We start from the raw sequence: 27,631 nt of genomic DNA, 5'->3' as shown, positions 1-27,631 counted from the left end.
TTAATCAAAGAATCCTGAAAAAAGTATGGTTCCCACAAAAAATATTAAGCATCATAACTGTATCCCTTTATAATAAGAAATGTTTCTTGAGCAACAAATCAGCATATTAGAACGCTGAACTCTGGAGTAATGACTCCATTGCAATCACAGCAATGAATTACATCTTAAAATATAATAAAATAAAAAACAGTTCTTTTAAATTGAAGAGTTCAGATGCTAAAGCCTCTAAGTGCCATCTGAAATTTTCTTATAGAATGATCAATTTTATCAAGCTTGTATATTTAAGTTCAGTAATTTCACTTAAATGACAATTAATAGGTAATTTTCATTGCCATTTAAGTGAAATTACTGAATTTAAATATACGAGCTTGATAAAAATGATCATTCTAGAAGAAAATTTCAAATGGCACTTAGAGGCTTTTGCATCTGAACTCTTCAATTGTATTGTTTGTTTAACTGTATTAGTGTTCAAATAATTGCAGCTTTGGAGAGCATAAGAGACTTATTTTAAAAACTCTTTTGAATGGTAGTGTGTCATTTATATATTATAATGATGCGGCTAAACATTGTAGGTCACCTGACAGTCGAGGACGGTCAATAAGTTATATGCAGTACTCTGAAAGCAACAGAACTCAGACTCAAATTAGTGAACATTTTCTTTTTGATACGTTTTATTTCTGAATTCACTATTTATCAGCTTTTGATCATAGCATTTGATCACTGACTCAGCTTGCTCAGCTACAAAGGGATATAACATAGTCTCTCCACAAAGCTGCTTGTTGGAAAAAGTAGGAACCAATCGTTTTGAGCAACTGTCATCCATGCTATACTGAAAATATAGTGCCATTATAGTTAGTTAGCACTGAAGAAACCACGCTCTGGACAAATACAGCTCCCTCGAGACCAAAAAGCTCTAATTCCAGCAAGAACAGCTCAGAGGTGTGAAGCCAGCATGATCTTTCCTCCGAGGGCTGAAGGTGACTGGTGTGTATACAGAGGGACTGTGGGCGGAGGATCAAACAGGGCCGAGGGAAGGGTAGACACTGCAGCTGGGTGCCTGGGCTTCAGGCTTCAGGCCCCAGGCAACAGGAGCCCAGCTGGGAGAGGCTTTGGCTGGCTGGAGTAGAGAGTGCTGGCTGTCTCTGGGGCCTGTGCCCTGTTGCAGGTAGTTCAGCCATCTTGCCTGAGGAGCAGAGGGGGATGAAAGGCAGGCACACAGATGTCGCCCCTGCTGGGGACCGAAGCCCCAGCCAGGAAATGTCATGTTTAGCAGCTGGTATGAAGCCTCCCCTCGCTTTTGGCTCTTTCTCTCAACCCCCTTCACCCACACATTCATTCACTCGCAATCGCCACACACAGATGTCAACACGCAGTCGGTCAATACACATATAAACATGCTTATTTGAACTTCTGGTTACATTCCTAAAGATGTTCTCGCCTGAGCTGGTGTGGTCCCAGCAAAAGTGAAGTTTAGTGTGTAGGTCATGGAGGAGAAGCATGCGGAAGAGGCTCCTGATGGTGCGGGTGGCAGCTGCACGGGCCAGACTGCACTCTGTCTCACCCACAGGGCGGAAAAGAGAGGGAGTGAGAGAAACAGCATCTGTCTGACTTTCCCCACGGACACATCCCTTCTACCGCACTGGCCTGGACAGGCTAAAATGGTACAGTAAGAAGGTCACCTCTACCTCTTCCCCCCCCCTCGTTCTCTTCTCCAAACTGACCTGACCTGCTGCAGCCCCCATTAGCCATGGCCGTCTCAGCGCTGTTGCCTCACCGAGCAGCAAGTGTGACAGGCAGGATGGATGGGAAAACTACCTCAGGGTCATTGTTGAAATGGCTTTTCACTGTTTTTATTTTGATTTGTTTGACTTTTTATGAAAATATCCTGTCAACATTTTTCATATTCATTTTAGTTATTTTTACTGTGATTAACTTTTAAGTGAAAATGCTAAATGAAACCAACCATTCAATATTTGATTTTAAATGTATAAAACTGTCCTTGAAATAACATTGAGTACATTATTATAATAGAATTTTGTGAATGCTTTAGTTATTTATTCCGTGTTTTAGTGCGCTTACAGGAAGACCGTATTTACGAGGCTCACGCATTCTGTCTTTAAGTGCACCTGGAAAACATTAGTTGGGCGTTCGTTATTATACCGATGGTTTGTCTGAATCCTCGATTCTGATTGGCTGGAAGGTGTGCAATTATGCACAGGTAGTTCCAAGTCCTGTTTTCTTTTAAGCGCACATAAACACACACAGAGTGGGAGATCATGCTGCGCACACACATAAACATTCAAGAGCACAGAAACTTATCAATGCTGGCCCATGATGACTTTTAGTAATAAAATGGCTTCGCTACTGAATCGCTACATTTTATTTCTCAGCAAAGAAAGGGTTACATCGCTATTTTGACGTAATTAAACTTCGTTGCTAATGGGCAGTCGTGGCCTAATGGTTACAGAGTCAGACACGAAGGTGTCACCAGGTGAGATGCCCTTGAGCTATGTTGTGATTGTTTATGTCTGAAGTCTGTATAGGATGTGCTTGGGTGAGGTAATTAACCCGCTAGCGAAGCGCTTAATTCGACTGGTCTTCATTCACTTGTGCAGCTCAATTCTAGAGTATGATTAGTTTAAAATTAGTTTGTATGGCGTTCGGGTCTGTGGGACCTGTTTTAATTTTTTATCAAAAGCAAAATTATACGATTAATTATTTTTTCAAACTCAGACTCATTGGCCTTGGCTCATTTTCTGTGAAGAATATATATCAGAACACATTTTCAATAACCATCTGTGACATCTGACATCTGTGTCCTCATAAACCAAACGGCTTAAAAAAAAACATACTAAATGGTGTTTTTTGAAATTCAAAAAATGGCCAAAGTTTTCTGTGATTGGTAGGTTTAGGGTTAGGCTTAGTTTGTACATTAGAAAAAACATTACGCCTATGGAGAGTCCCCATAAACCACATATCCAAGTGTGTGTGTGTGTGTGTGTGTGTGTGTGTGTGTGTGTGTGTGCGTGTGCGTGTGCGTGTGCGTGTGCGCGTGCGCGTGTGCGTGTGCAAGAGTGAACTGCCGTTCCCGCACAAGGTTCAATTCTTAAATGTGATCTAACAAAGGTAAAGAGAAAATATTAACCATATATGCTGTTTATATTGCTTGTAATTGGGATGAATTAAACATCTGTTGAGTATTTTAACATAAAATTGTTTGATAGTGTTGAATTAAAAGCCCATAAATGCAGCGGGTCCACAAGACCCACGAACACTGGCTGAATAACAAAAATATGAACACCACACAAGGGTTAAAAACACAAAAAACAACATTAGTGCATTACTACATCTTGCAGTGTTATTTTTCCTCTGCCCTTTCGTCAACAAAATGTTTTAATAAAAATCTTTTTTGTGCATTTTCTATGTCATTATGGTTGATGAAAAAAACTCAATTAACAAACATTACCATTACTAATTCTGTTGGCGAGATTAACAGTGCTCAGGGATTGTGTTTGTGGATGCACAACCGCATTCAGCAACCCAATAGAACAGTCCCTCTCTTTGCAATCTCCCCAAAGTGCTGACGCAACTCTAGTAATGTCATACTTAATATATTAAAAGAGCTAATGGAGTAATGGTGAATAGCGGTTTTCAACAAGGGCTGAGGGGCAATCTTGAGAGTAGTGTGGATCTAGAGCAGAGAGTGTCTGATATGTGAGGCTTGTTTCTCTGTACGTCTCCCCAGAGTACCCATCTGTTACTGCAGAGCCATGTCTGATTCAGAGAAGGACCAGCTGGGCATGAGAACTAACCCAACTCCCGCTAGTCTAGGCACACTTTAAAACACTTTCACATACACGCAGATGCATCTCGGACAGCTTTTACTAACGTAACGACCTTAAGAAAGATTGAGATCTTTTTGCAGCAGATAAAATAAAGTCCTTAGCTACAGCCGGAAATAATCAGAAAGGACCTCCAGATTTGGTTAACAAGCGTGATTACTAATAGTCTTTAATGTGGAGGAAAGAAAACGCTGCTCTTACCAGAATTAGATGAACGCTGTTGCCCAGCTGGGGTGTAAAATGGGGCCTTTTCATTGGCTCCATTTTTGAACAGAAACAAGATCTTGAATCTGATTCTGGCTGCAACAGGAAGCTCAAGGTGAGACCCCAAGAAAAAGCATGTGCACAATTCATAAATGCATCCTAAATTGATTATAGATTATAATTAGTATTACCCAAAATGTAGAAAACGGTTTGCCAAACTGGATTAAGTCATGGTCTGTTCACACCAAGAACAATAATTATAATGAAAACTTTAACTACAAAGTTTTAATAATCCTTCTGACTCTATGAGAAGAGTAGTCCACAACTATAGTAACAACACAGATGAATGATATTCACTGGAATCACTTTCAGATTGTTTTTTTTTCCAGCTGATGAACGATTAAAAACATTGACAGCCAATCAGGATCCCCATGACTCTGAAGAGCTCAGCAGGAGACATGACTGCAGCAGCGCACTTACAATAAACAGAAAGGTAGGCTACTGTTAATGCTAATGCTTGCACGCTAATGCAAAAACAATATGTGGTATCAAGACAATTTTGTGACATGGTAGTATACCTTTTGTATTTCTATACACTCAAAAATTACAGACTTTCCCATCAGCAGTAGTGTCCAAGAATTGGGATGCAGCCCTGCATTTTGGATCCAGGGATTGAACGAACATGCAGACAGTGAGAAGTGAATAACAACCTGCTAGTCATGAGATAACAAATCCTCAATACGTCAGATGGGATAAGGTTGCAGTAAAACTGGAAATACCGTGTCCTGGATGAAGCAGCAGGACTGGGCAGTTGTTGCAGTGTGATCAGTGAAGGTCAGCTGGTCATTAAAGACAGATATCATGCTTTCTATGCACCAGGAGCTGATGACTGCGTGACCTTCAACAGAAACTGGAAGTAGATGGAGTGGCGAGCGCTTAGCTTGGAGGAAAATAAGCATAGACATTTTAGGATGCCTTAAAATGGTAATCTTTCTCTGGTGGAGACAAAAGGTCTATAGAGAATACACTGTAAAAAGTGAATAGTTGGATCAACTTAAAAAAAATTACTTCAATTGGTAACACCTAAAGAAATGAAGTTTTCTCAACTTAAATGATCACGTTTTTCACGATAAAACGTGATAATTTAAGTTGAGAAAACAATTTCTTTAGGTGTTACCAATTGAAGTAATTTTTTTAAGTTGATCCAACTATTCACTTTTTACAGTGTAGAAGAAACCCCAATGTACTGATGACAGTGTTATTTTTTATAGTAGCCTATGTATTAATATTTTGAATTACCTTTTAGTTTTATATTTTCAGTTTTCATTTTAGTTTGCCATTTAAAAAAAAAGTTTATTTCTATTTACCTTTTTTTATTTTATTTCAGCATTAGTTTGAGTAAATTTAGTAGTTACAACTTACACTTAAAAAACATGGAAATTATAAATGTTGCCTAACTGAACTGCAGTAGATCAACATTTGAAGTGGATCAAAACCTTTCATCAAAGTTATACATGAATTTTGAACTATCCGTTCTTGTCTTGGGGCAACTTTGATTAGCTAACTTTTTTGATCCACTTAAAATGTTGACTACTCTACCTGAAACAAGTTACATCTAATATCAACATTTTATTTTATTACAGCTTTATTTCAATCATTTTTTTGTTTTACTGAATGAAGAGGATGTAACTTCCTTGTAGTTCAGTGACTGTGGATTAATACGCAAAACAAAATTTATTCCTACCACAATGTCATCCTATTTCAAATAGATCAGTTCAGCTTGTTAAGAAAATAGCAAGATTTCTGACAGTTAATACTTCAAGATTAACTTTTTAACTTGAGTTTTGTATTTTGGACACGTGACAAAATAAAGTGCACGAATGAAATGCAAAACAAGCTGACTGAAAGTGGATTGAATGTCTGATTGAAAAAACTTGATTTCTTTACAGTAGCCTATATCCATCCATCCATCTATCAGCTGTGCATATATTACATTATCGATGGAACATCTACACATTATTAATCTGCAGGAAGCTTAGAGACACTTTAGCAGTTGGTGAAGTGTGTGGTGGTTTGTCCTAGCAGCAGGCCTGTTTAGGCTTTTCAGGGCAGACTGCGGAGGTTGGTGAAGGCCACAGAGGATACAGGGACCATCGCGCCTGCTTGTCTCCATCTGTAGCTGAAGCTGGTAATTATAGTTGGGAGAGGCGCCCGCAGCTTGATGCCATCTGCCAGCGGGACGGCAGAGCCAGGCTGAAGCGGGCACAAAGGCCCAGTGAAGTTCCCTTAGCTGCGGCCGACAGGAGGACCAACACCTGCCAGCGGGCCGCTGGGCCTCATCTGCTCGGATGGGGCACGCGACGGAGGAACGCGAGCTCTGGTCAGAGATTGTAAAAGCAGTGGGGCACATGCAGAAAACCAAGACTAGCACGCTGTTTTGCATTATTATAAGTGTGTGTGCCATGGCTCGACTGATAACTTCACAGGAAGAAGCTGGTAAAAAAAAAATTTTTTTAGTCAATCACACCATCTTGTGGATAAATACATGTAGTGCAACTGAAAAAAAAAAGCACAAAAAGCGTGATTAACTTGATACTTATAAACTATAGCGTACCGAACACATGCTCACAACTCTAATTTAACATCCAAGCGAATGTAGTGACAGGAAGACAGCTGTGCTCATGTCTCTCTCTTCCATTCGTGTTGGCACAGCGTTGCGCACCGCAGTCTGCTCTAGCGTGGCCATGCCCTTCCCCTGCTCTGCCCGTCCTGCGTGTCACCAGAGCTCGCGTGGACACAGATGGTGCGAGGGGAGCAGGGCATGAATATATGATGCTGGAGGGTGAAGTGTAGCGGGTCGAGGCAGATGCCCACTGGCCCCGCGAGAGCCCCTCTGCCCGGTCAGCCACGGCCCTTCGGCTTCCCACCAGATGCTGCAAAAGAACCCCAGCTAAACCTCTCACGCTTTTCAAAAGATGGACGTCCACATGTTTAATAGATTATTTAAGATGTTTGGAAATATGGATTAATTTATGTTAAAATTTGCAATCATTTGAGAAGTGGCAACTCAGAAGGGCTTTTCACACTGCGTTCTTAACCCCGGATAAAGGAACGTTTCTCTTGTAATTTAGAAGCTTTAAGCTGTGTGTGCACTGCTGCAGTTTGTGTGACACTAACGTGAAACCAGACTTGATTCACAACAATGGAAAGCATATTTACACTGTCTGAATCGTTCCCCATCCCCTATATAGTGCACTATGTGCCATTCACCATGTAGAAAACAGTAAATGTGTGAACAAGTGATGATTGTAGCTGCAGCTTCAGTGTCCATTTATAGTGTAGGGAGCTGGAAGCTTTAGATTCTAGAGAGCATTTGATTGGACAGAAGCTGAGGTGCAGCAGAACTCATTGATCCATATTGGCAGAAGTGAGAGACTAAATAGGAATTGTGTTACTGTTTTGGAGCACACTACCTTATAGATAACAGTAAGGCTAACATTCATATTTAAAGCCAAAAAAACTCATGGGGAATTTTTAAGGGGACATTTTGCAAATGGTAACAGAAAACTCGCTTATGAGTGAACTGTTTTTTCTTACCTTTATAGTCTTAAAAAGGGGCAATATAATATAAATCGAGCATGAGCAAAACTCTAGTCTTCTTTTTTAATCCAATGACAATGCAAATGCTTTGTTGTTCTCACTTAATTGCAGTATGGAGATGGGCCAAAATATTATTTTTTTTAACTGTTCTATTGTGAAAGAAAAGCCAACCAAGTGCACTGCAGCATAATATATTTAAACATGAAAAACATGTGAATACACAGTATATACAGTTAGCTACAAAAAGTGTTTTAACACTTAAAAAAAAAAAAAAAGTGTACAAAACATAGAAAAAAAATTAAAGGTATATTCAACTGAACAAGAACAAAAACTACAGTAGGTGTTCCCTAGTAATCAACCAATTATTAATGTGCTAGACAGTGAACACATGGGCTTACACATCACATTTGGCAAATTGTTCCCAATAGTATGACTTCAAAAAATGAATGAATTAAATACGCACCTCCTAGAGTGACCTGAAAAGTAAGAAGTTAAGCCTCACTGGCCTGAATACTTTGACCTAAATTGGCAGGCACATGGTAATGCAGGTTGTATTTGGATCTTCAACAGGTTGTGGATAAGACCCTTCTGGGTTAAGCCAACATATCTGTTAAAATCAACAAAATGCATGTAGATGACATCATTCACGACGTCAATAAAATATTAGCTTGCTTTAATGATACGTTTGTGATAGCTCGGTTATAAACAGTGATTGATATGTGACCAACTCTCCGATACCAGGAGGATAAGAAATATTTCAGCAACGCCCAAACCTACAAGCTTTGAGAAGGCATCAGGTGGCACGTCTGCTACGTCTGGGGTGTGTGTGCAAGTATCTGAGTAAACTCAAATGGAAGAACAAGGTTTTGCTGTCCTAAGAAAGAGTGTACAGGAAGCATACAGAAGCAAGTGGCAGGCTGAGGTTCATTAGAGCTTCTGCAGGAAGTAACATCCTCTGCCTCCAGCATGCATTTGCAAATACACTAGAAAAACTGGCAGAAATATTGAGGTTGTGTGACTATGCTACAAGAATGAAAGCAGTGCTAAGAAGTGTATTCCTGTCAAGTCTGTAATCAACAGAATTTGTCTTTTGTTATATCCCAGGTTAAACAACATCATAAAAAAGCTTAGTTAACCATTATACCACATAAAGTGAAGAAACAGTGAAGATGAGAAAAGAGTACAAGACAGTGTGTAACAAAAGAACAGCTGTATGTCATACAGGAAACAAAAGTGCTTGCTTCCACACATCTATTTAACTCCGATGGCTTATCCAATCACCTTCTCTGCTCCTCCAAAACACCTTTCAATGCAAGTCAACATTTGAATGCAACGGAGACGTGCAGTCTCACGGACAGACGAGCCGAGTCTTTCACCAATGCCCCTGCAGAGTGTGCTCAGGAGAATCAGGTGAGGTGGGATCACAGCTGATCCAAACGAGATGCAAGTCGCCTCCTGAAGCTGAAACTGAGCTCTAGGTAGGAAGAGGGTCGTCGTCGCCACGTTTACACTTGCATTTGCAGCAGAGGACGAAGGGAGTAGCCAGCAAAAGGAAAGGGGAGGCCACTAGCAAGAGCAGACCGAAGCCAGCAAAGATCCCAACAACCTGATCACACAAATGAAAAGATCACAATGAGAAACATGTGTGTACACATTCCTGTTGATTATAAACTGAAACGGATATTGGTCTGTGATGCTCTTACATGTCAAACCAGAAGGCATTCTGCCACGGGAGGGCAGTAATGGCTCTTGGTAATCATATCTGTGTGTTTATTCTATGCTGCTGGTACTGATTTAGTTTTTTTCCTGAAAAAAGCTTCTATATAGTTTTGGGAGCATCTAAAATGTAAAAACTTTCCAGTTCTGAAAATGTTAAAGAACTGTCTAAATAAAATGGAATATCAACAAGCAAACATGCAAAACACTTGGCTTTAAAAACAAACAAAAAAAAAAACTATTGATACTGTGTCCTCATAAAAAAATAAATAAAAATGTATATAATTTATTGATATATTAATACTTTAAGCAAGGATATTTTAAAATTGTTAGAAAGTGACCATAGGGAATTAATAATGTTACAGAGGATATCTTTTTAAATAACTGCTATAAATTCTATTAATCAAAGAATCCTGAAAAGTGAAAACAAAATCACAGTTTCCACAATATTAGTTTTCAATATTGATAATAATAATAAATGTTTCTTGAGCACCAAATCAAGATATTAGAATGATTTATGAAGTATCATGTGACACTAAAGACTGAAGTAATGATGCTGAAAATTCAGCTTTACCATCACAGGAAAAAAATTAACTATATACTGTATAAATTTGAAAACTTATTTTAAATTGTAATAATAAAAAAAATAAAATAATACACAATATTATTTTGTACAGTATTTTAATCAAATAAATAAGTCTTAGTGAGAATAAAAGACTTGCTAAAAAAATACAAACTGACCCCAAACATTTGATCAGTATATATACATTGTTTATATAAAACAATGACTTCATTCTAAAATGCCTATTTTTAATTGATGGAATAGCCCATTAGTTTTGAGATAAGTGCTGAATTATCAAACTGATGATTTGTTACAACAAAATATTAAGACAATGTAGTTCCCTCTACATCAAATGTCTGAAATATTAACATACAGCAGTAGGTGAGGGGGGAGGGGGGGGGCCCTTTATACATCTACCACTAGATAAAGAGATGCATCATATGCATAAACATTTTGGCAGGTTTAAAATGGCATCGCTGCCCTGTTGTGCTTTTGAGGATCAGCCACCCCTCACTCTCTCTCCATTTCAAATACAATCAAATATCTCTAACCTTGCACCGACAGATCATGCTCTGTTACTTTTACAATATTGGAGGGTTATTTCAGGTGAAATGTGTGGTCCAGCTTGTCTAGCTCTTCAGATCTGCAGTCTGGAGGGATGCGCTCATGTGGCACATACCTGTGTCCGATGCCAGATGACGGAGGCTCTGGAATGTCCCAGTTTGTTCCGGCACGGACCTTTATCATAGTGGATCAGTAAGAAGTCATCCTGAGGAAGTGAAGGAAAGATGTTAGTGTCATAGATAAATATGAGTTACATGGAGAAGCAGCACTTTAAAACTCCCACAATACATCGGTCTAAACAAGCATGACTGTAGTGGAGCAATAACACATTTAATAAGACATTCCTATGGGAGTTCTACCTTTATGGTGCATAATTAGTATAGGCATTTTTTGGCCTCTTTTAAATAATAGAAAAAATAAAATAATAATAATAAGTTGTTAAACATGTCATATGCACAACTTACGTCCAAAGACTCCAGGCAGTACCAGCAGAAGGCGTGCTTGCAGTTCTTACACATCATCTGGGCACAGCCTTCATCTCTCTCAATGTACACTTTACATTTAGGACAGCGTTTGATCGGAGCCTCGTCCTCCAGGCTCTTGATGTTGAAACTGAAGCGGGGAGATGAACATGGAACACAACAGATGTTGAGCTTCATGTTCTGTTTAGGGTCTGAGAGACACATATTGCTAATGTTATGAAGTCTGATTATAAATAAAACCTAAACTTGCTAACATACTTCACAGTTATATATAAACACTACAGTTTTTGGAGTTGAATTTTTTTTTTTTAAAGAAGTCTCATGCTCACCAAGGCTGCATTTATTGGATCAAAATAAAGTAAAAACTTATTACAGTAGTGAAATATTATTACAATTAAAAAGGAACTGTTTTTTTATTATTTTAATACATTTTAAAATGGAACTTATTCCTGTGATGGCAAAGCTGAATTTTCAGCATCATTACAGTCTTCAGTGTCACATGATCCTTCAGAAATCATTTTAATATGCTGATTTTCTGTTCTTCTTATCAATTGTGAAAACAGTTGTGGCCTTTTTAGGATTAATGTTTTGGGGTATTCTTTGAGTAGGAAGTTCAAAATAACATCATTATTTGAAAAATAAATATTTTGTAACAATATAAATGTATTTACTGTCAATTTTGATGCATTTAATCGGTTTTCAAAATTATTTTGCATTGTAAAAAAGTGTTTTTGTTGAAATCAAAAGGACTCTAAACAGAATTGTAACTAAAATTACTACCAGATGCAGTGCTGTAAAACAAAATGAGACTTTAAATAAGCCAAGAAACTTAAATAAAGGGGAATATAAGAATTGTTATTATCTGTACATAATGAGGTACGCCCACAGAAGCAATATCTCTGCTGTGAGTGCTACATGATTTGATGCTGAGGTTTTACCCGTTTTCCCCAGGCAGGAAGGTGGTAATTGGCAGGCTCTCCTGACATGCCTGGCCGGTGTGGCAGTCCGCCCTGCAGGCAGAGCAGAAACGCAGACTGCACTGAGGGCACTGAACCGGCTGCGGCAACTGCACCTCTGCTTCATTCAGCTGGCACACCGTTTGGCACGAGGACGACGGGCACCAGGTCCGACAAGGATCCAGAAGCACCTCTGTAAGGAAAAACAAACAGCATGCTTGAAATGATGACCCATTTGGTCTAATCTGCAACTACTACAGACATCTACAACAATTCTGTGTAAAAGTTTTATGAATGTGTCAAAATAAAAAAAAAAAAAATAAAAAAAAGGATGTTGAAGTATAAAAATACTATATTACACATGACAGAAAACTCTGTTCTTAGAGGAACAAAGCAATATTAATTAAAAATGCAATGCATTTCTTATAGACAGTAGCAAAAAACAGAGCTTTTAAGCAGATGAGTTAGAGATGGGTGTAAAAAGTGAAATTATTTAGGACCATGCACTTATGCATCTCTCAGGGAAACTCACCTCGCTCAAACTGGAGTCTCTTATAACGTTGCATGACCTCTGCAGCCACCATACACTCAATCTACAGCATAGTATATGAGCAAGACAGGAGCAAATGACAGAGGGAGAGAGACTGTCGTAATACTTTAAAACTTCAATAGTCTTTCTAGTCTCTAGCAAACGTGACACATTTTAAGTGAACTTACCTCATTTTCCAGTAAATGTCCCTGTTTCGGGCAGGCAGAGTCTGGACAGCTAATGGCCGGTTCGAGGCCCTCTTTAATGAGCAGTTCAACATATTGCTTCAAACACTGCAAGAGACAGATTTCTTATTTTTCATCTTTGAAAAAATGATGAGACAACTGCTGCCTGTGGTTATGTTTCCACCCACAAATACTCTGTTCATTGTAGTCAAGCCAACATCAGACCATCACAGCATTCTGCTGAGACAACATTCAAGAGCTGCTCGTAGAGAACATATCAAGATTAAAAAAAAATCTTTATTAGCATGGCAAAATCAACTGCTATCTATCTATCTATCTATCTATCCATCTATCCATCCATCCATCCATCCATCCATCTATCTATCTATCTATCTATCTATCTATCTATCATTACTGCTGTATTCTCACATAAGAGACTGCATTACAATTTGTTTTGTAACACTAGTTGGCACATTGCTGAAACACACACAGGAGTGGCCACTGAAGACACAGTCCTTACCAGACTGCAAAATATGCACTGGCACTGGGAGATGGTGGTCATCTGTTCCAGGGGAAACTCTCCCAGGCACAGTTTACAGGACAGAAGCGGCGCCAGGTCCACGTCCCAGCTGGGTTCGTAGCGAGAGCTGCTCATGGTATGCCGATCCGGGACACTAAAAGATAGAGAGAAAGCATGTCTTAAAAACAGCTAAAGCAGTAAATAAATGCCATATTTGATCTATCTTTAAAAATAAAACACTACAAATTATAAATAATAAATGCAACAAGTGAATTTAGGCATCACAACCATTGTTTTTTTTTAGTATAACTAGTATAATATGATTTTAGTATAATTTATATACTACTATAGCCTTTATTCATATTTTGAATTAGCTTTTATTTTTATATTTTCAGTTTAAATTTTAGTTACTAATTTTATTTGCCTTTTTCATATTTCCATATTTTTTGTTTATATTACTTTTATTATTTCTATTTAATTTACTTTTTTATTTTAGTTTCACTTCAGCTAGTTGCCAAAGCAAGATCATTTTCAGTTAATTTTCAGCTTTTCCATCTAACAATAACATTTTATTTTAGCTTTATTTCACTTACTAAAAGCAATTAAAATTGTTTTAGATTCAGTTAACAATAACAATGATCAAAACATTAAAATGTAGAGTAAGAAAAAAATGATATTGTTTTTGAGATAAGCTAAATTTTAGCAGTGCTTTTAAAGATTACCATTGTTGTCATCTAATGCTCACTTAAAGTTAAAAATAAATCATGGAAATTAGCAGGCACAATTAAATAAACAATATTGATTAATAAAAAATTCGAATGTAGGCCAAAAGCTGATATGGTACTGATACCGTTTCCATACAAAAGACAATATTTTAAACTTAAAGGGTAAAAAGGTTCCTTTAACTAGGGCCATAGATACAAAGATTTAGGGGATCTCATTACTTATCCATTAAAATGCTTGGTCTGTCTGCCAGTTTTCCTCCCGAGAGCTTCTGCTGTTTGCTGAGAGCTTGTCCAATCAGTCAATGGCAAGTATGTCAATATCCCTTCAGTACTGCTGCCAGGCAACCCAAAGAAAACTAATGACTGTCTCCACTGGAGAACAGACTCCCTCAGAGAGTACGAGCAACACGGCGCAGCTCGCTAAAAACAAACAGACCTCCGCATAACACACACATATCATTTACAAGGCTACTGTATGTGTAAACTTTCAAACGCTCCTTCCCAATATGGCACAGCAAAACTTTTTGCAACTGAAGTTACTAAAAAGTAATGTGGTTCACTGTACCTCACTGAGCGCTACACGCCATCATGAGCTGAAATAATGAACTGAGGAACATTCATATGGACTAGTTAGTGCGCTTCCCCACAGCAGATATCTGTGTAGGTGGAGACAGATGGAGACTCATGTGCTTGCGCCTGCAGGATCTCATCGTGTTAGTGGTGGCGGGAATAGTCGACAGCCCAAACAACAAACGGCTCTCAGCAGGCTGTGCGTCTCTCCGTTTGGGCCTCTCACCTCCGTCAGCACACCCACACAGCAACTCTCAGTCATATCATTTGTAAAGCCACGTGTACACGGTGAGATTATTCCGTCCTTTATGATCATTGCTTTCCAGGTCGCCTGCCTTGAGATCTTGGGTAGAAGTCAAAGCAGTGACTCTATGATGTACATCTTATGACAACAATGATAATGACACCATAAATCACTGCACTTTATGAAATCCTCAAATGAAAAAAATAAAATGTTGTACAGTGTCTGAAATCTACGGAAGAGGATTAGAGCCAAGCAATAATAAAAAAATAAAACCATCTCGAGATTAAAGTCATTATAATGCGAGATTAAACTTGCTAAATTTCGAGAAAAAAAGTCGAAATACAATCTTGAGAATAAACATTAAATATCGAGAATAAAGTCGTTGTGTTTCGAGAAAAAACTCGTTAAATTTCGAGAAAAAAGTCGAAATAATCGTAATCAACAAGTTTAATAATGCGTCTTATGGTATCCTGGGAAACCACGAAACCTCGATGAATCGCGCGTAGGTGAAGCCAGCGATAACCTTGCATTTGTCCACTGGTTGTCATTTCATGTTCGACAAAAGCGAGTACATCGCGCAAATTGGACTTTTTTTCTTCTAAAAAGACCTATCCGCTTGCAAATTCTCTTTAAAGTTCGTATGCTAAATATTATTCTGTCATAATTAGCTAAAGTTGATAGTGTTTCTTTGTTACTGAAAGAAAGTCTAAAATATAGCTTGACTAAGTGATCCAACTCTGCCATGTCCTCTATCAGTAGGCTATGCAATGAACACTGATCAAATGCGTTATTCTCTACATTTCATTTCGACTTTTTTTCTCGAAACACAACGACTTTATTCTCGAAATTTAATGAGTTTATTCTCACGATTATTTCGACTTTTTTCTCGAAATTTAACGAGTTTTTTTTCTCGAAACACGACGACTTTATTCTCGAAATTTAATGAGTTTATTCTCAAGATTGTATTTCGCCTTTTTTTTCCTCGAAATTTAACGAGTTTAATTTCGCATTATAATGACTTTAATCTCGAGATGGTTTTATTTTTTGATCATTGCTTGGCCTTAATCCTCTTCCGTAGAAATCTATCATGGACTGCTTTTTCTTTAGTGCGAAGGAGGCAATGTTGAGAATGCATGATTTCTCTTACTCTGACAAACACACTGCATCAAACATCACCAGTTAAGCGGTTCTTCATCACACTGTAGGACCGCAACCGCAACCCTAAATTTCTGATTCATCACAGTCGCAATAAAACCTCGTCGGTGTGAATAAAAGTGATAAAAGACTGCAGAGTTTGCCCTGCTACAAAATAAATCTTTCATAATTACCAAAATTGGTCTCAAACATTAAAATCATGGCCACAGTCAAACAGTATAGGCATAATACATCAAATGTCATCAGGAACAGTGTCCAATGGCCAGACAAGTTTCAATCCCTCTTCTCCAGCAACCTGTCACTCACATAAAACAGTTTTAGTTTGCATTTGCAATGCCCACTTTATACAATCCAAACAATTCCATTTGATTCTATTCTTCAAATTTGATGAATTGAGGATAAACACATAATGAAGAGTCAGTCAAAATGTCCTGTTCCCACGAATCCCTCACAATTTCAAGTGCCAAAATGAGTGAGTCAGTATTGTATACCTATTTTTTTCATTTAGTTTTACGACCGATGGTAGACAAGTTGTTCATGCAAACCGTTTAAAAAGGTCATTTTTAGCAAATAATGCAGAAATATATAATAAAATACTATAATATAATACTATATAAACAATAGGCCTCTGAGAAACACCCTACACTGTAGTTCAAAAATAGACTCAAATACAAACAACTAGAACAAGGTAACTTTGAAAAGGAATAAATTACTAAAAAAACAAAGATGTCCACCAAAGACTTCTTTTCTTTTCAGAGTTTTTCCAAAATCTAAAGGGAAATCCCAGGCATGAAAGAAGGCCTATAAACCTCCATTGTTCATTCATCTAGACAACAACTACCCACATCTTGAGCTCTTCCTACATAGAAATGGGCCAGGAAGGGAAATACCCTATAAAGTTGGGTCACGCACATCAGTTTGGCACAATGAATCACTCAAAGAGTCCAAGATGAAGACGGAGAGTGTCCAAAAGCCTGGCACTGTAATTGAACTTCTCTATCTGCTGATGGAGGTAATAGCACTACTGTAATACCTAGCTCTAAAGCACATTTTCTTGTTGCGTATGCACATTTAAAAGTGCTCACGGATCACTTCAATAAAGGAACTGGCTTTGCTCAGTTTTGCAAAAAGCGTTGGGGCCAAGATAACTTTCATTTGAGCGCAAGTATGAGTAAAATTATATAACTGATAAAGGTCTTACATAAGATCTATTTTTAATCTATCTAGGTTGAAGCCAAATTAAGCCTGTTCTCTCCATTGTCTCTCCAACTGTCTCTTATGAGCGGTCTAGAAACAGTTTGGCTATAGTCAAGACCTTTGGTGGAAACATTAAAAGACATTTTATTCCATAAATGAAGACAATGTAAAGACAAATTCAAAGTATCAGTATTCAAAAACAAATCTTTACACTAACTCACTGTACCTCTTCATATCGGCATCAAACGTTTAAAAAGCAGCACTTTAAATTAGTCTAAATGTGCTCAGAACAAACATACAGAGATGCCTTTGGTAGGTCTTCGGATTTGTGTCAGCAACAACACTGAAATCCCTGAACAACCTAATTGCTTAATTGGATTACATTACAAAGGAGGAGTATGTGAATACATAAGCATATATCTGTGCTAGTCAGACTCAAACTAATTGTGCTTTCACACCGCCGCCGTCGAGCGCATCAAAATTCGCTCTCGCCGCCCTGCCAACAACGCTGTAGAAAGATTCGTGTACACTCTGACGTGGATCGAATGCTTAGTCTTGTAATCTTTATTTAAAGGGGTCGCAAAGCAAACAAGCATATAAAGTTACATGTTTGCTAACGAAATGAATTAAAAGCCATTTGTGTGGTGTTGCTTTTGTGTTCATGGTTAAGTACTAGTCTAATTTCAACATTCAGTTTATAGGATACTAGGGCTGCACGATATTAGGAAAAAATGACATTGCGATATTTTATTTTTCTACGATATATATTGCGATATGAAATGAAATCTAATCTATTTTTTTCTTACAAACAAATATGGGGTAAACACACTTACATTCTCATTTTAAATGATTTAAAAAGAGTATTATTTAAATTAAATGATTTGTTTGTAACTTTAGGATATGGTTTGAATTGTTAACATTAGTTAATGTAGGCTATCTAATAACTAACATGAACTTACCATGAGCAATACTTTTGTTACTGTATTTATTCATCTTTGTTTATCTTAGTTTATAAAAATACAGCTGTTATTGTTTGGTAATTTTACTTCACAGTGCATTAACACATACTGTACAACTTTTGATTTCAATAAGGCTATATAGCCTAAATGTTGAAATTAACAATGTTGTAGAAGTGCAGTTTACTAATAGTAAATGTTAACTAATGTAGTTAAATAGTTTAATAAATAGAACATTGTAAGGTACGTGCTACGATTTTTTTTTTTTTTATATACACCAATTCAGACGTCTCGTGAGTTCAGTGTTGGACAGGTCAGTTGTTTAAAAACCATTCATTAAATTGAATCGGTTCGGGTTCAAAGGAATCATTAGTTCGCGAATCTGACATGTAGGCGAGTCTACGGCACGCGTTGTGTAATTACCTCGGCAGTTTAGGATATCGCACAATATTTGTCAACACAGAAAACATTTCATCACTGGATAGTTTTTTTGTTCGACTCCATCGTGTCAATTGATTTTGATTAATATGCGCGACTCGCGAGGGAGAGAGAGAGAGCAAGACAGCGCTCGTGTTGTTTGAAGACGGTGAAGGTGAGCGCGCACGCGGCCGGGGCTCTCTCGCTCTGCTCGTTCTTAAATGCGCCCTGTTAAACTAACAGGACTTAAAAACACATGCAAATGTTAAACTTTCACTCTATGATGGTTAAGATGTGCAATTAATCCGCGAATCATATGTGTTAAAAAGGCCGGGGAGCAGCTGGCCCGTAAGGTTAATGAATCACGGATTAACTACGACAGCCTACATCGCACATCCTGCGATGTGACTATCGTGGATTCGCACATCGCGATATCGATGTTTAAACGACACATCGTGCAGCCCTATAGGATACGTTTACTAGCCTTGGTCTTTTATTAACTATAACATTCATTTGATTTGAGTGCAGCAAATAACTGTTAAAAAAAATAAAAAAAAAATTAAAAAAATAATAATAATAAAAAAAAAACTTTATTCAACTATTCATTTTCTTCTGTGTGGGCCTCTGACGTGAGTTCACGAGAGCGCCACGATGCATGCGCAAGAACTGAGAAGATGAATGAATAGTTGAATAAAGTCGTTTTTTTTTCCGCAACAAAGTATTCTCGTCGCTTGAGAAACTTAAGGTTGAGCCACTGTAGTCACTTGGACTATTTTAACGATTTTTCTACTAACTTTTCTGGGCCGGCAGAATGAAATTACATAGAAGTCTATGAAGGAGTGAGCCAGCTCTCAGATTTCATCAAATATCTTAATTTGTGTTCCGAAGATGAACGAAAGCCTTACGGGGTTGGAACAACATGAGAGTGAGTAATTACTGACAGAATTTTCATTTTTGGGTGAACTAACCCTTTAAGCCTAATGGCATTTATCATTATTTTCTCCAGCTAAGCAATTTGTTGACAACACCACAGATGTAGAGACAAACACTGATCTTGTAAAAATTTGGAACGTTAACTTAACCGACTGATTTACAGCAGCAACACTGTTTTGCATGCTATGGCGCTAAAGTTAGCATGCAATTTCCGCTTATTTTTAGAAAATATATAACATTAATGCAACTCGCCAGGAACACCAACAATTTCAGACACCTAGGTCCACGCATCGTTTTTTTAATTTATGTCCCTGTAAGCAAACAGGGACAAGTCATAAATTAATGGGAAACCCGCCACAGCAATCATCAACCTCTCCTTCATTTTTCCTCCGAACCGCGTCATAGCTCATTACCATAAAGTTGACCTGACTTCAACTCTCCTCGACGGCATGACCGTCCAATACTCGCAGCTTCTCGCCACCGGCTCAAATTGAAAATGAATGAATTCCGGCAACTTTGATGCTCTCGCCGACGGCGGTGTGAATGCACAGTAAGACTATTTTTTGGGGCCATTTTGACAGCACTGATCCTTTTTGTTTTTAGACTAACATTACTAAAGGGCAACAATCCACATTTTCAACTTTAGCAAAATGAGTAAATGACAGATAGTGGAAAAGGAAAAAATGAGACTGTTACAGAATTTTCCGGATCTTATGAAATCATATTGTTACTCATTTAAATAATCCCCATCAACGGAATTCGCAAAAAAGGGGGCAGAGCAGAGGCCTGCTTGAGAAGATGAAGTGTGTTGCTGCTTTGTAACCTTTTTTCCTCCCACCCCAGTTTCAAAATGTTTGGCCTTATTAAGTCTGACAAATTTAGAGTGGTTAAAATTTGTTTTAATCACTGTTGCTGAACATTATAACCCCAACGTTTATCTGTGTGCTGCACATTTTATGGAGAACAGCTTGTTTTCTGTTGCTTTTGTAAGCTCTCGCTTTTGTAAGACGGTTCACCGGAGCGGTTGAATAACCAATCACAGCACACTGGGCCAGCTAACCAATCACAGCACATTTCATATTTCGGAAGGAGTGGCTTCATCGAAACAGTAACTAACGACGCGTTTTTTTAACAATCAAGCATGAAAACATATTCTAATACATCCCAAAAACAAAATCAAGACTTCGTAAAAGGGCATGATAGGACATTTTTGGTGAACTACACATTTAATTTGTTAATATATGCAGAAAACACTGTGGCCATGTGGAAAAAGCCAATGCCAATGACTACTTCAGAACAAAGAGGAATGGACAACAATGAAGGCAAATTCTGCAAATATAACAAAACTAGCATGTATCCTCATTTAGAAGAGTGTGGTTTTAAATAATCACTGCAAGGCAGTGTGCGGGTCTGAGGGAGCTGAGAGTGTTCCAGCCAAGCACAGGATGCGAGCTCTGCCCAAGGAAACAGCAACACTTCCTGTTTTTGCCATACGCATGCCAGCATATGCATGACTATGGAGCACAGACCTATGCTCTGCAAGACCTACTGGAGTAACATAGTAATACACACGAAAAAGATAGGATTTTATACACCATAAATAAGCCAAATTAAAAACTTTTGATCATCTGCATCATGTACAGAAGTTCAGAATGAGACGATGTTGATGTTTTCACAAAAGATTAAGGAAAATCATTCCTCATGATATGATTCCATACTATAGGTAAGGAAATGTTACGGTTGTTTTAATACTCAAAATATGTCAGACACTAACAGCTTTGCCTAATTTAATTAATATTTTGGCTTATACCACAATATAATGTAATCATTTAATAAGAAGATTTGAGTAACAACTAATAAGATCATGTGAGATATCGTCTCACAAACAAGGATTTGAGATCATTGCTAAGTGTTTAATTGAGTGACACATCCGCAGTGTGCACCAGAAAGCATTGGGAAAGCTCAGGAGATGAATGTCTAGAGAGCTTGTTCCATTTCAGTGTAGACAGCATGATCTAAAGAGGATTGAACAGATTACTTGAATAGCTGGAATCAAAGGATTTGTAGCAGTTCAAAATGCACACCCATCATCTCTCATTCAACAAATACTGAGGAATACAGAGAAATATGTAGGAGAGTTGTCTTTGTGTACTCTCCGTTCTCATAAGCATTTATGAGGTTTGAGAAATCAAGGTTCTGAAAGTAAGTCGCTTTTTTACTTTTTGGTGAATTTAATCTCTGTTTTGAAGTCAATGGCCTGTGGCCTCATTAGTACGGAGATTAACCTACTTCGTTTGGGATTCCTTCTACTGATCTGTTCAGTTCAGATCCACTGCCATTCATTGTTCTTTTGATGTCGGGAGTTGTTATTACAGTTTAGCAGATGGAAAAAAAGCCATAATTCTGACAATGCAACATGACCTCACAGTGAACTCATGATATAGGGTGTTTCTGCAACTACGGGCACTTTTGACTATCCCAATTTAAAAAAAATCAACCTCTATGAATTTCAATTTTAACCATCACAGTCTGTAATACATATAAAAATTTACACAAAATAGAATGTAGTCGTTAACATTTTAATCTGGAACATGTTTATTTTTTATGTTTTTCGGGTCATCTTCTTAAAAAGTGTCCTTACCGCAACGTTACAATAACGTTCATTTTATACATTTTTCTTTAGAAATTTCTATACATTTTTTTATATATTTAAATAGCTTTTTCAAATTTGGTGCAGTTTTATAAATACTGATATAAAAAAAATAATATACAAAATAGGAATTTCATGTTTTTTTCTATGCCATGTAAAAAATATACAGTAACCTTAGATGTCAATTGTTTCCATACACACAAAAAATAACAATTAACTTTTTATGACAGATGTTGCAAGTTCAATGTGTTAATCATCTCAACTTAAGTGTAAAAATATTTTTTTGCAAATGAAAAAGTGAAAAAAATGAAAATAGAGCAGTGCTGCGGTAATGACATCTTGTGTCGGTAAGGACAAAATTACTTTTTTTATGTAAAAAATGGCATGTTTATATATATATACTAATATATACTTCAGTACTAATAATATACTGAATATTTGTAATTTAATATACTGTAAACCTTGAATTTGTCTCTACCGCAACACAAGGTCTTTACCGCAACACCTAAATTTGCTGCAGTAAAGACATGTTGCGGAAATGACATTTTTGCTAATTGGCACCTAGCAAGGCCTACCACATTAGTTTTGACTCTTAGCATCTTAATATACATGAATTCAACAGTAATATACATTTATTTTTAAAATGTAGTTTAAAAATACACAATTATTAAGCTGAATGGTAAGGACGCACAATAAATACTAGAGCAGAAAAGATGATGTTTACCTTATTTTTTTGGTATCTTGTGAGTGAGGTAATGTGGTGGCCCAGTCTGTCAGCAATGTGCTCAAGTGATAATTTCTGTTTCCATAGAAACTAGACTTGTTTGTGTTCGATAAAATTTCATAATAAAAGCTTTTCTTCATTGTTGCGGTAAGGACTCAAAAGTGTGGGACAGGCACATTTAGTTATAAAAATCATAAAAATGATCAGTACATAATACAAAGAATTTTAAGATGCTGTAAATGAATCTGTATATTAAACAATTCCATTTGAAATAATGTCATATTGTAAAAGAATGAGCTAATTTTAAGTATCTCAACATTGAAACCATGGGTGTGGGACATGAGCAAAAATGGTGTTTGGACCTATAAATGCTTCATAATTTTACATTAAATCATATTATTTATTCATTATTTTTTATGTCAATGTGTGTATTGACACTCAAATTACAAATTTTAACACAAATCTAAAATTTCACTCCTGGGACTTAAAAGTGCCCGTAGTTGCAGAAACACCCAGGAACAGTAGCCTATATCAGAGAACCACAAACATTGAAACCACGAAATATTGTCTTAATCTCAGGGGGTACATCAGTTAAAACTTTTATGCCAAAAGAGTTTGGCTGACAAAAAGGTTTGGGAAACCCTGATTTAGGCCATGAGTATCAAACATATAGGCCCCATCAAGGAGTCCAATCTGGATGATTTGCAGAAAAATATTGAAATTAAATTACGCTAAATAAACCACAAGTAGGCTACATTTTGCATATCTGTATGATGTATTAATAATATTCTACTTTTAGCTACAGCTCACATCTAAAAACAGCAGAACTTCCTTAAATAACACAAACACAATGTGGAAAATGCAAGGTTTTCATCTAAATCGGAGTGAAAAGTGTCCCAGTTCATATTTACCTACAGTTTGTGTGAGTCACTCATTAAACATGAAGAGGTACAAAAAAAAAAGAGGGAATTTCTCAACCACTGAATAAGGCTAAATACGATACATTCATGGTAATTTGATCATGTTGATCAGAGTTTGTCTAAGGAAGTATGTGATTTAAATTAGTCATACATTTTTTTTTTTTTAATTCCTAAGGTACAAGACAACATAATATATGAGGCGACACTTAGTCCAGTCTGTAAAATGCCATAAAATTAGTCGAACACCCCTGTAGGCTGATATTATGCTCCACCAGACATAAATACACCTCACATTCTGTAAAGCTGGTGATCAGCATGCATTTAGTCACCGCAGCCTCTTGTCCTCACTCGACTGAAAAGATGCTAAACATAAAGGACACATTAATAGGCTAATTTAGTTATTATGGCCTCATTAACAATCCATCTACCTGTGCTGAGATATTAACAAAACCTTAATGTAATATTTAAATTGCCCGTGTGCGTATAGAGCAGGAACACTGAAAGCTGGCAGGCACAGTTTGTTCCGGACATTGGAAGTCCCTGTGCATTTCATGAAAGGGACATTCAGAGCTGCAACCCCAGCTGTACTACAGCAGACACTAATGCCCCTCTTTCATGCTCAGCCCACTTCTGTAACGTCACACTTAGCTCAATTAACTTCCCCTCTTGTTATCTTTAAGTCTGAACGTTCCCATTTAGGTTAAAGGCTTCAACCTTCACATAAACCAAACAAATGCGTAAGTTTTCTTTGAGGTGGAGTTCAAAGCAGGTCTCAAAAATTCCTTTTAGTGATAGTTTTCTACACACTATAGGCAATCTTGTCAAAAAAGAGTTAATTTCATAACTCCCTCATTTGAATCTATTTAGCACATTTCTTTGAATTTAAGACTTTTCTGGCTTTGACATCTTTGCTGTTGGGGAGTAACTCCGCAACAGGCTGCCAATCAATAGGCCAAGCACTACTCTACATCTAGAGTTATACTTAATATTTAAAACTTATAACACGAATGATCTGGGTCACCCCCAGGCTGGCCACAGCAACAAATACCAAGCCTGTGACTGCTAGTTGAGTCTAACTAAGCTGAGAGAGGCTTTGAAGGAGTCTATGCATGAATAGGGCACATGTACAGCTCGGCCACACTTCTATGACCAGAAGAAAATATAGCAGCACATTGTCAGACTAATAAAATCTTAAGAAAAAAAATAAAAATAATAATAAAGTATTTGGATGTGAACCACACTTATGGTTACAGTCAGTTATTAACGTTAACTAAAAATGTAAACTTTTTGTTGTTGTTGAAATAACTGAAATAAGTTACTAACAGGAAATAAACTAAAACAGTAATGAAAATTAAACTAATAGTAATATTAATTAATTAACTTAAATTAAAATGAAAAATAAAAATAAAATCACATTTAAAATATTTATAAAAACATAATACTAAAATAACACTGGTTACAGGTACACAGATTACTATTTTAATTATTAACAGAAAACTAAGAAATAATGTAATTAGTAAATGCATTACTGTCTCTCTCTCTATAAACACACACATTTGCAAAAACAACGTTTGTTAAAAAAAAGAAGGTTATTTCACATTGATCAAACCGATTTCCTAATGCATTAAACACCCTTGCAAATGTGGGAAGCATATTCACCCAATGAATCATCAGTAGACTGTCGGCATTATATAACAAACTATTAAGAACAACTCCCACAAACATTGTAAAAGGTCATGTTTTGACTGAGCTATGTCCTGGGAAAGGGAACACATGAACTCATCTGTTTTCTGAGTAGTCTAGCCGTTAGTAAACAACACTTGGTTTCCTAAAAGTACATTTCTGAAGCGTTTTAAACCCATACATTTAGATGTCACTATTACCATTAATGCTATTGCTCATAATTAAAGGGAAAGCCCTATAGGGAAGCCTGTTGTTCTATCGTAGCTCGTATAAGATCTAATGGAGTTTCCCTTGATTATGCGAATCGGATCAGACTGACAGCAAGCTGAGATTTCCCAAACGCCTGTGTAACTTACTCATAAAATATCTGCAGCATGTTACGTGTTGCAAACGTCAACAACAGCTACATTTTTAAATAAAACATACAATGTTGCATGCAAACAAAACAAATCACTGCTATAAAAACAGAATGATTTAAAGTACCACTACATGTCTGTCTACATGCATTGCTTACCTTAGGATCTATCAGTTGTCAGTCCGTTATAGGAATAACATTTGCTCCACGCACAACTAAGCGCAATGTCTTCCTATACGTCCGCATTTGTCGCATATAAAATAAGAAATAATAGCTTACAGAATCGTAAGACAGTAATATGTCGGGAAAAGCGGTTTATACCCTAATTACCATCAGCTGGTCGGACTGATCGCCATGGCTCTCTGGAGAAGCGCCATTTGACTGCGCCTAGAGGCGCGCGGCTGAGACGCGACCGATGTGTTGTTGTAAGATCCGCGCTCACGTGCGCCCTCTGCTGACGCGACGCGAATAATGATGTAGGTGTACGTAAGCGTCAAGTGCCATCTGCTGGTTTTCATCGTGAGCATCATCGTGCATAGAGCTATCCTAATTTGACCTGTGCATGACACATTAGAACAGCACCACAATTAAAAATTCATGCAGTTAATGTAAATTAAAGTTTGATCCGGGTCACATTGAAATCGCTTTCACATAATAGCCTATATCAAAGGTATGGGACAAAATCATTTTGTGTTAGAATAAAACAACAACAACAACAACACAAAAAAAATCGTTCTTTTGTTCACACTTATGATACAACCCCAAATTTGATGAGAACGGAAAGAAATAAAGTTTCACAGCACTATAGCATTTTTTTTTTGGTGATTCTTTATTTATTAAACATTTTGTGTATATAACTATTTACAACAAAGCCCAAGATCGCCCATAACCGTAAGACTAAGTATAAATACATAGAATAAATACATATGACAAGAAATTAAAATAGAATTGACCCAAACTTAGAAGGATACAGCACTACAGCATATTTTTATCTGTATATTTGTCTTCAACTGATCTAGAATGTCGATTTTTCATATGAAAGTAAAAATAAAACTGCATTTAAGCCTTCATCATTTAATTCATACATGATTAAAGCTATGATAATGATCAAAGCAAAACAAACCATTTCAATATTTACAGTGTGAATATGTACGTAATAATACTATGCAATCTGAGAGATTGACATATATTGTAGTGTCATTACCATTGACTCTCACTAGATGTCAGTGTGAGACTTACAAGCTTCCACAGTGGCAACGTCACAAAAGATTTAATTCATTCTGCCATGAAAACAGTGCACTTGTCTACACCGCAGAACATGCCAGGACATGTTACAACGCATTATATTTCACCATGTTAGTTGTTTTGGAAGTCTGCATAATAATCTACATGCTAATCTGATGTTTGAAAATGATGTCCTGTAAAGCATGCATAACCTGCAGCATTGTGCTGAAGACCGAACACTGTGCAATTATTAATTCCTTATATTTTGATGCAAACTTAGATGTTAGAATGCACAACTGGATATATCTAAAAATATTTACGGCATAATGGCTCTGTTTCTATCACACAGACAAGATCTACAGATTCACTTCACGTAAAACATTTTAAAGCAGTAGAAAACATCTTTGTTACACACGTATATATAGCTTAACATATCATTAATTCGGTATTTAGTAGAAAAACAGTTACCATGTCTAAGGCAATTTGACCTTTACAGTGCTAGGTACAGTATAAGTACATTTATATTGAGCAGTGGAAGAAATTAAGCTGTTTGGAGAGACTGAAAATATCAAGCATGCAGCTTTCTTGGTGAAAATGAGGAGCACAACAGGTCAGACATTGCCTTTTGGTTTGGTGTTTACCTTTGCACTCCATGTAGCCCAAGGCAAGTCACTATGGCAACTTCCTTGCACCAGGAAGGGAATAATTGCAGTTCGGA

The 27,631-nt window shown here is 37.1% G+C and overlaps 1 protein-coding gene across 3 annotated transcripts; it reads right to left on the bottom strand.

The window, feature by feature from the left end:
• Positions 1-7,821: 7,821 nt before the first annotated feature.
• On the bottom strand, positions 7,822-26,133 carry rnf144ab (ring finger protein 144ab). 3 transcript variants are annotated; one of them, XM_079888295.1, is made up of 9 exons: positions 26,020-26,133; positions 25,849-25,921; positions 13,161-13,314; positions 12,644-12,748; positions 12,459-12,519; positions 11,909-12,119; positions 10,953-11,100; positions 10,604-10,693; positions 7,822-9,252 (listed from the first exon to the last, which is right to left on the bottom strand). In XM_079888295.1, the coding sequence occupies exons 3-9, from the start codon at positions 13,293-13,295 to the stop codon at positions 9,121-9,123; spliced, it is 882 nt and encodes a 293-aa protein (XP_079744421.1). In that variant the 5' UTR covers positions 13,296-13,314; positions 25,849-25,921; positions 26,020-26,133; the 3' UTR covers positions 7,822-9,120. The 3 variants fall into 3 exon arrangements, with proteins under 3 accessions (XP_079744421.1, XP_079744422.1, XP_079744420.1); XM_079888296.1 differs by lacking the exon at positions 25,849-25,921 and having other exon boundaries at positions 26,020-26,101; XM_079888294.1 differs by lacking the exon at positions 26,020-26,133 and having other exon boundaries at positions 25,849-25,985.
• Positions 26,134-27,631: the final 1,498 nt, after the last annotated feature.

Source organism: Squalius cephalus (assembly GCF_949319135.1).
Source record: "Squalius cephalus genome assembly, chromosome: 12".
NCBI lineage: Eukaryota > Metazoa > Chordata > Actinopteri > Cypriniformes > Leuciscidae > Squalius > Squalius cephalus.
The sequence above is the reverse complement of the archived record's forward strand: the minus strand, read 5'-3'. Positions and strand labels throughout refer to the sequence as shown.